Below are 10221 nucleotides of genomic sequence, written 5' to 3'. Positions count from 1 at the left end.
CCCTCCCTCCTTTCCTTCCCTTCCTTTTTTCTTTCTCAACAGGGTCTCATGTAGCTCAGGCTGGCCTCAAACTCACTAGGTAGTCAAAGATGAGCTTGGCCTTCTGATCCTCCTCCTCCACTTCCTGAGTGTTGAGATTTCAGGTGTGTGCCACAATGCCTGGTTCTGTGGTGTTAGAGCTGGACTCAGGGCTTCCTACAAGCTAGGTCAGCATTGCCCCCAACAGAGCTGCAGCCCTGGCATCCTGTTAACTCACCCCCTCCCATCTTCTGAAGACAAAGTAAATTCTCTAAAAGCCACATAACCAGTAAAATAAAAATTGTTCAAACAAGTACCACAGGAAAGTCAGGCCTCCCCGTGAGTGGTTTCCTCACCTGCCAGGAATTCACAGGTCCGCTCCCAGCCTTTCTTGCTCAGAGGATGGAGCTGAACTGGGCAAATAAGAGCATCTGTGGGTGTTCAGTAACTGCAGGCTTGAGAGCCAGTTCTACTGCTGTGGAGGGCAGCCTGGCAGGTGACCCTTCACTGGGCTGAGGAGACAGGAAGGCTGTAGAGTCCCCAGCTTCATCCTTCTCCTGCGTTTGTCTCTCTGTCCCCACGCTGGACTCCTCCGTTCTTCCTCTAAGCATGGATCATTGACTCCCTGTGACACCTGGGCTGTTGCAATAGTCAGTTTCAGAATGTCTGCTTCTCATTGCTGAGGCCTGGCAGAGTTCCACCCCTGCCCAGGGCCTGGGTGACATGAGGAGTGTGGCACTGAGCCAGCTGGCAGGGGTTCCTACCTACCCTGGGTACTTTTACCATGCCCCAGCCAGCTCTAGATTGGCTGTTCTGTGGACCCTGTCCAATGTGGCCCCCGGAAGACTCTCAGACATTCTGACACCTCTAGCTCATTCCTTGTCTGGCCAGGCAGGCAAGGTCACCTACCACATGGACTGGAGCCTTTGGCTAGTGCCCTGGTGACCTGACCAGCCCCAGATAGCTCTGGGTCCCACTTCTCAGGTGGCTAATCATCTCTGGAAGTGGCCATCTGTCCCCAGCACTAGAGAAGGCACAGAGTAGACAAGGAAACCACATCCTGTAGTCACATGGAGAGACCTGCTTAAGGAAGGTATCTTTGGCCTCATGAAACTCCAAGTGCCAGAAACAGAAAGCAGCATTTTACAAAAAGGATCCTCCTAGGACCTAGTCACACCTGCTATATTAATTAATTTTCTCATCACTGTGATAGATCAGCTTAAGAAAAGAGAGCCTCACAGTTTGAGGGTACAGTCCGTCGTGGCAGGCACAGACACAGCATCAGGAGTCGGCTGCTCACATGGCATCCATAGTCAACAGAGAAGAGATGGATGTTTGTGCTCAGCTCACTCTCTCCTTTTTCTTTCACCTCAGCTCATGGAACGGTGCTATTCACATTCAGGGCGGCTCTTCCCGCCCTAGTTAACTCAGTCTATAAAACCCAGACATGCTCAGAAGTTCATCTTCCTAAGTGATTCTACATCCCAACAAATTGACATTGGACATTAACTGTCACACCCAGGGACACCTAGGAAGACCCTTCTCAGACCTGGAGAGAACACGCATGGGTGCCTGGAGAAAGACTGGCCTCTGGGATGATGGGACAGACAGGCACTCTGTAGCTGCTCCAAAGCAGAAAACCATAGGGCTTTCTGTCCCAGGCTTCCTGTGAGATCCTGGGTGAAGATTAAGAAGCAGTCAATCACTCTTCTTCCTCTCTCTTCTTCCTCTCTTCTTTCTCCATTCTTCCTCTCTCTTCTTCCTCTCTCTTCTTCCTTCTTTTCTTCCATCTTCTTCCTCTTCTTCCCCCCTCCCGATCTTTGCCCTATCTCCTGAATAAACCCCACTTGGAACCGTTTAAAAAAGAAGAAGAAGGAGAAGAAGAAGAAGAAGAAGAAGAAGAAGAAGAAGAAGAAGAAGAAGAATTCAATCGCTGTTCTTCTCCTGGGTTCCTCAAAGGACCAGTATCTATCTAGTCCTTCATTTGCAGACGTTTTTGCTGGCACCTGGAAACCTATCTATACTGTATGGTTTTCTTGTTGTACCGATATAAACAACCTAAGAGAGAAGGAATTTATTTTTCTCAGCTTCGAAGAGTTCAATCTATTGTCCTCGGCCCTACTGGGCTGTGGTGAGGCAGAATGTCATAGTGGTGAGAACATGTTCAGAAGGATGCTGTTCACTTAATGGTGAACAGGAGGCAGAGCGTAAGAAAGAGATTGAGTACTGTGCAAAAAATACTTGTAGGCTGGACCCTAGTGACTTTTTCCTTTCAACAAGCCCCTCTCAAAAACTTTCCTAAATCTCCTAGAACTGTGCCATCAGCTGGGGACCAACTACAGGGGCCAGTAGGGGACATTTCTGTTTGTATCACAAACAACCAAGTCTCGAATGTAGCTCAGCTGATAGCCTAATATGCATAAATCCCTGGGTTCCATCCCCAGTCATTCATAAATGGTGATTGTGATGATTAGTTTTAATTGTTAGCATGATTCAACCTAAAGTCACCTTAGAGGAGAATCTCAATGAAGGAGTGTCTGTGTTGGTTGGCCTGTGGGCGTGTCTGTTGGGGATTGTCCTAATTGAGTTAATAGATGTTAGAAGAGACAGCTCACTGTGGGTAGCACCATTCCCTAGGCAGGAGTCCCAAGCTATGTAAAAGTGGAGAAACTGAGGTGAGAACAAACAAGAAAGGAAGCAAGCGTGCAATCATTCATTTCTCCCCGCTCTTGATGTCATATAACTAAATGCTTCAAGTTCCTGCCACTGTGATTTAACCTAGAAATGTAAAACAATAAACCATTCTTCCCATTACTCTTGCTTAGAATACTATATCATAGCAACAGAAATGACCCAAGACAGTGAGCCTATCTGTAATCTCAGGACTCAGGAGGTGGAGGTAGAAGGAGAATCAGGAGTTCAAGGCCTGCCTGAGATTCGTAGTGAATTCAAGGCCGTTCTGAGATACATGAAACCTGGAGACAGAGAAACAGTAGGGGGCAATGTTGAAGTATTAGTCCAAACAGATGAGGTGTCCTCAATGCATCTATATCCCTTCTCAGTACAGTCTCCATGGAAACCTGACCCACCACAGAGGCTCTGCCCTTTACTTCCCATCAGAAGCAATGGGGGCATGTCTAATACACAGCTCTCTGGGTTTTGGCCTACAGTTTTCTAATTCAGCCATTGGGAGGGCAGACCCAGAAACCTGCATTTATAATCTCCCCAGAGATCCTTTGAGGATTCACCCAGCCTTCCCTTCTTCCCTAATCTGAGTGTTCAGAATGCTCCAGTTCTCAGTTTCCAAAGAGAACATTATTGTCCACCAAGCAGAGAGTCCCCTGAGAGCAGAAGCCTATCTTGTGGTCTACAGCTGAAGCCCCTGGGCCTCCTGTGGGCCCGGCATAGTGAGGGTACTCAGTATGAGCCTGGTGGATGGACCAATGCTGGCACCCTTGGTGTTCACACCAGTGCCCTCTGCATACAGATGCTTTTGACATCCCTGTGGCTTCTGAGTTCTGTGTCTCCGTAGGAGCCCCCCACTCTCTCTTCCAGCCTCTGGTTTGGTGTTTGTGGGAGGAACACAAGGCATCTGATTCAGCCCTCAATTCAAATGAAGCAGAAGGCATGAGTGAGGCGGGGTGGCTTACTCAGTTGACACAGCCAGAAAACATAGGGATAGGATGTGTCTGCTGGTTCATCGACTCCAACCACTTGACTTGTCCCAAGGTGTTGTTTGATCCCAGGTAACAGGACCAGGGTCATTGTGAAGAGGCAAGTCAGTGTGTGTGTGTGTGTGTGTGTGTGTGTGTGTGTGTGTGTGAGAGAGAGAGAGAGAGAGAGAGAGAGAGAGAGAGAGAGAGAGAGAGAAGAGGTGTGCCTGCCCAGGATGAATCGGGTTAGCAGAGGGTACAGAGGTCTGGAGAGGTGAGCATAGAGTCAGATGTGGTATTTTGCCCTGTCAGTGGCCCAGCACCTAGTGGGCCTGGGAGAAGTTCAGAGGTAGGGTAAAGGACAGGGCAAGGGCAGTCTATGGCCTAGGACAAAGACGGTGGGAGTCTAAAAAGTGGTTCTAGGAAACCATTACTTGAATGGCATTGTTTTTGTTTCTTAAGACAGAGTTTTGTGTAGCCCAGGCTGGCCTTGAACCTACTATGTAGCTGAGGATGACTTTGAACTTGTGATCCTCCTGACTTCTCCTTACTGGGATTATAGGCATGGGCTACCACAGCCAGCTTATGTGGTGCTGGGGACCAAACCCAGGGCTCTTGGGTATGGTAGGCAAGTGCTCTTCCAACTGGCATGCACATTCTTAGCCCCAGTGTTATGAGTTGAATACGTTCCCTGTAGGCTCACATGTTAATCACTTGCCTCTGGTTGCTAGTACTATTTGGAAAGATTTTGGGAACTATGGGGGTGGGGCAAGAGCTGGAGAAATATCTCAGAGTCAGAACACTTGCCCAGTGTGTACAAGACCCTACTCTCCATCCATGTCCCAGCCCTGGAAAGGTGGAGTTCAGGGTGTCAGTGTGTAATGGGAACTGGGGTTAAAGGGTGGTGGGCACCCTGTGTCCATGCTCCACTCCACTCCAATCTTCTCTGCAGGCTGTGAGGGGCTTTGGGACAACATGAGCTGCTGGCCCTCCTCTGCACCAGCACAGACAGTGGAAGTGCAATGTCCGAAGTTCCTGCAGATGCTCTCGAGCAGAAATGGTAACCACTCAGCATGAAGCACCCTGGCCAGAAGTTGTAATGGTTCTCAGATGAGGACTTGGGTGCCAGGAAGCTCTGAGGAGTATCAGTGTGGGAAATGATAAGGGAAATGCCGGGAGACTGGAATCCTTGCATGGGTGTGTGAGAGTGCAGGGTCCCAAGGAAGGAAGCAGGAGATGAAGGCTTTAGGGAAATGTGAAGAAGAGGCCAGTGCGTTGGCTCAGCGTGTTAAAGGCTGCCAAGCCTGTCAATCTGAGCTTGATCCTCAACATTCACGTAGTGGAAGAAGAGAATTGACTCCTACAAGTTGTTCTCTCTCGGCCATAGGGCATCCAAACAAAAAAGGGGGGAAGAAAGATAAGGACGCGCCCCCGCGCGCCCGCCCCCCGGGGGGAGCAGGAGGGGAAGCAGGAGGAAGAGGGAAGAGGAGAAAGAGGAGGAAGTGGAGGGGAGAAGGAAGAGAAGGAGGAAGAAGAGGAAAAGGAAGGGGAAGAGGAGGAGGAAGGGGAGGATGAAGAGGAGGAGGAAAGGGGAAGAAGAGGAGGAGGGGGAAGAAAAGAGGGGAGAGTGGGAGGATAGGAGGGGAAGGGAAGGAGGAGGAGGAGGAAGAGGAGGAGGAGGAGGAGGGAAAAGAGGAGGAAGGGAAGGAGAAGGGGAAGAGGAAAGGAGGAAGGGGAGGGGGAAGGGGAGGAGGGAGAGAGGAAGAGGAGGAGGAAGAGGACTTGGCACTGGCTAAGATGTGCCTCATACCCCAGTTTAGGAATGCTCTCCCTTCTTCCAATATTTATGTTCCCTTAGCAGCCAGCCACCTTGCTTCAGATACCCCACAGTGCCTGTCTCTAGAACATTTTTTGTGCCCATTATTCTGGGCCTTGCTGGTAACCAGAAGCTTCCCTGGGTGCCCTGCTTCCTGAAGGGATGCCGTACCCGAGTACATCCGCGTGTTGTGCCAGGCTTCCATGCCCAGCTTTACATGGATGCTGGGGGTCCAGACTTGGGCACCTGTGTTTGCACAGCTCCTGGCCTCTCCCCTGCCCTGGAAATAAATTTGAAACATTTTCCTTTGTTCCTTCTTCCTCTCCATCTCCCACTTCCTATATTTTCCTCCTGAACCTCCACCTCTCCATCATAGCCCCTTCCCCTGCCATGCTCACACCTTCGATTCTACCAAGTGTCTATCCTCCTGGCAGGACACCCTGCCCCCATGTCAAGTACTTGGATCTGTGAAGCTCGAGACTCAGCCATTCATGCAGCCATAGTTGTCTTGGAGCAATGCTCTAATGTCCAGGTACCACCCATGGCTGGCCAGCTTCCTGTTGAAAAGGATGTATGCTCCCCATCTGTACCAGGGATTCCCTCCAAAAAAACCTTAGAGTTCCACACCTACCCTCCTGAAGCATGACCAGAAAGAGCCAGTTCCTGTGGCCACACGGTGACAGAATGCCTGCCTGGTCACATTTCTGCCCAGTTAACAGCTTGAACTCCCACCCACCTCTCAATTGTTGGTGGTTCACAGCCCAGTCCCCCACGAATCAGTTATCTGCCATTGCAGCTTCATCCACCTGCCACAAGGTGTCACTGTGGAGACACAGCTTACCCCGAGGCCCTGCCTTCTAGGAGCTAGCCTGGCTCCAGGGCTGGTGGGAAGATCATCAGCTCACTGGGTCATACCTAGCCTCAGGGTGTTGACTGGCCCAAGAGCATGGGTCAGGACCTGTCTGGGCCTGCTAGTCACCAAGAACTTTTCTCTTGCGTAGTGCTGCCTCATATCGATTGGACATTTGCCTTTTTCCCCTCCAGTGAGGAAACCTCTCCACAGTGTGTTCCTAACCTCAGGGAGAAGTTCTCATGGATACCAGCCAGTGTTCAGGACAACTTCCTTTTGAAGGAGGCAAATATGTTCTAGAGTTAATTCCTAAGCTACTTTTTCCCTTAGCAATCTCCATACTGGCCCAGACAGACATCTGGGTGACTAGAAAAACTAACTGCTGGCTGCTTTCTGCCCCAGATATTTCTCATTCCGGGCCTAGAATGTTCCTTCAAGGAGACATTCCTTTGATTCTTTAAACAGCACTGGCATTTCCAAAGTTCCTTGTTCAAAATGTATTTAGTAGGCCTTGCTACCATAGGCCTGTAAACCCAGCTGCCTCTAAGGCTGAGGCAGGAAGAGTTCCAAGTTTAAGGTCTTTTGGAGCAACTTAGAGACTCTGTCTCAAAACAGAAAGTAAGAGAAAGGCTGGGAGACAGCTCTGCTGGCAAATCGCTCACTGCAAACATGAGGATCTGAGCTTGATCCCACCATCCAGGCGAAGGCTGGGCAGAGGCGAGTGCCTGTAATCCCAGTGCCAGCAAGGCAGACATATTAAGATCTGGAGTTTGCTGGCCAGTCAGGTTAGCATTCTAGGTGAGCTCCAGGTTCAATGAGAGCCTCACAAAAATAGAAGTAAAACTAAAAACAAAAATAAGATGAAGATTGGTCAAGGAAGACACTTTATATCAACTTCTGGCCTCCCTGCACAGATGCAGACACACACATGCATACACACATACATACACACATACACACATACATACATACATACATACATACACACACACACATACACTCACATACATATATACACACATACACACATGCATGCATACATACATACACACATGCACACACATACATACACACAAGTACACGCACATATACACATACACACATACATATATACATGCATACACACACACATGCATGCATACACACATACACGTACACACACATACACTCACATACATATATACACACACATATACATATACACACATGCACACACATACAAACACATACACACATGCACACATGCACACACGTATACACACATACATAAATATATACATATATACACATTCATATACACACATACATACACACATGCACACACATGTACACACATATATACACACAGATACATACATATATACATACATACACACAGATACACACATATACACATGCATACAACATATATACATACACACATGTACACATGAACACATACATGCACACATGCACACACATATACACACATATATACACACATACATACACACATATACACACATATACATACATGCACATACATATACAGATGTACACATACATACACATACATACACACATGCACACATACATACATACATACATATACATATATACATATATACACACACATGAGTATGTATACATAGTTTAAAAGGGTTAAAGATACAGTTTAGTGAAAGAGCTCTTGCCTGGCATCTCCCAGGCCCTAGGTTCAATCCCCAATCTCTCTCCCCCTACACACACACACACACACACACACACACACACACACACACCACAAATTTCTGGGTAGGATCAGGAGCTAGTCCAGCCTTTTAGGTAGGATCCCAGAGATTTGAGAAGCAAATGAAAATTTCGGACAGGTTCTTCCCTGAAATGCACATGCATGCATACACAGGCCTGCTTCTGGGCTCTTCTGAAGAAATCCCTGTCTCTGTTAGGAATAAATCCCAGAGGAAGCAAGTGGAGTTGAGGTTACAGAGAAAGCCCATTCTTTTGCTGTATCATCCTAGCCTTGTCAAAGTTTCAGGAACCAACTGAGTCATAGTCAGATGCCTAGACAGGCAGTCAGCTGAGCTGTGCTGGACCCATAGAGAGCCACCATCTTGGCCTGTGCTGATGGCATTTGGTTCTGGAGCTGTGTTTCCATTCAGTCAGCCCGCATTTGACTATCATTCTTTCCCGCTCCTCAACCTCCCTCCCCAGACTTCACTCCAAGACTCTCTCACCCTTCCCTTGAATGCTAAGACTTTATACCCTGATGGGGGCAGGGACCCTCAGGTCTGGAAGCTCAACTTTTGCTAGCCAAAGTAAGACAAAGCATTAGAACCAATTCCCAACAGGTGGGTGTTAGAATGTGTGCCTAGCATGCACGTGGTCCTGGCGAGATTCCCAGAGCTGTATATGTGCACATACACAAGCATACGCATGCATGCCCACAGTGGGAAATCCTCCCCACCTAGCATACCCCATGCAGTGGGAAACTCAACCCTGTTCCCTATGAAAAGAGCTCATTGTCAGCCTCATTTCTTACTCTGCCTGTGCAACAAGCCAGTGTTGATGCCCAAAGACTCTGGGAGACACTCTAGGTTCCAGAAATCCGGTACCCATGTGGTCCGAGGAGTGAGCCTGCAACCTCGTACCAGGCAGGGATGGGGGCAAACACAGCTGCTCCCAACAGGTAGCACCAGCATTATGGCTAAAGGGATAATAACCCAATTCCTTCCACAAGGGACAGCTGCCCGACAGGCCTTACCTCTGTGGCCTCTGCTGGTTTCTATCTGGTCAGATGAGCGGGACACAGTGGTCAAGCACAAAGACCTGAGTCTGGTAGCCAAGGCCAGACATAAAATGCATGTATAATGCCAGCACCAGGGAGGCAGAGGCAGGTGCATCCCTGAGACTTACTAAGCAGTTGGCTCAGTCTAGTTGGCAAGTTCCAAGCTAGGAAGAGACTGACTCTGTCTCCAAAGGCCAAGGTGGATGGTATCTAAGAAATGAGAGCCAAGGTTGACCTCTGAGCTAGAGATACACACACACACACACACACACACACACACACACACACACACACACACAGAGAGAGAGAGAGAGAGAGACAGACAGACAGACAGACAGACAGAGATACAGACAGGAGAGAATGAGGAGAGGGAGTGAAGAGGAGGGGGGGGCACATCTTTAGAGCAAGGTTCTAACTGTGAGAGCCTAAGGATCCATGCACAGAAGCCAAGTCCTCAGCATCCACCGAGATGCTCCAGGACCCACCTATCAGGCCTGCAGAACTGAGGCAGGAATAAGAAAGGGCATTCGTACGTGACGTGAAGAGTCCTGCAGGTCCAACCCTCTTCCTCCATTTACTGAGCTATGCCGTGGACATGTTATATGACCACTTGCCCACCTGTAGAATGATGTTAATATTTACATGTTGCCAGAGGTGTCCTGTAATGAGTCCACTATTCATCTGCTGTACCCTTGTCACCCTCAGGGTCTCTGTTCCGGAACTGCACACAGGATGGCTGGTCGGAAACCTTTCCCAGGCCTGACCTGGCCTGTGGGGTCAACATGAATGACTCCTTTAATGAGAGACGGGTAAGTCTGTCCTTTTGCAGCTCTTTGCCCGAGAGGAGTGGATGGAGTGGATGGAAGGGCAGGGATGCCAGAGAGGATCTGAGTGCTGGTGTTACAAGGACCTCAGCTAGTTCACAGGGAGTGGAGCACGGAACCCAAGGCTTTGTGCTCTCTACACAAGCAGCACTCAGCAGAGCCGTGTCCTGGCCAAACTTAGTTCTTTCTATTAAAAACCCTTCTCCTTTCACCAGCTCACGATGACAATGTGTCTTGCCTGGCTTCCTTTCCTCTCCTCTCCTCTCCTCTCCTCTCCTCTCCTCTCCTCTCCTCTC

The 10221-nt window shown here is 48.9% G+C and overlaps 1 protein-coding gene across 3 annotated transcripts in view; it reads left to right on the top strand.

Annotated features, from left to right (window-relative positions):
• Sctr (secretin receptor) overlaps positions 1 to 10221 on the top strand; it is a 52911-nt gene that overhangs the window by 17848 nt on the left and 24842 nt on the right. For all 3 annotated transcript variants that reach the window (XM_028771513.1, XM_028771511.1, XM_028771512.1), the window contains 2 exons: positions 4624 to 4731; positions 9807 to 9910. In XM_028771513.1, the coding sequence (XP_028627346.1) occupies positions 4624 to 4731; positions 9807 to 9910 (212 nt within the window). The remainder of the gene's footprint in view (positions 1 to 4623; positions 4732 to 9806; positions 9911 to 10221) is intronic.

This window comes from Grammomys surdaster, unplaced genomic scaffold (genome assembly GCF_004785775.1).
Source record: "Grammomys surdaster isolate TR1022 unplaced genomic scaffold, NIH_TR_1.0 208, whole genome shotgun sequence".
Lineage (NCBI taxonomy): Eukaryota > Metazoa > Chordata > Mammalia > Rodentia > Muridae > Grammomys > Grammomys surdaster.
Note: the sequence above shows the minus strand (reverse complement) of the source record. Positions and strands in the feature narration are given on the sequence as shown.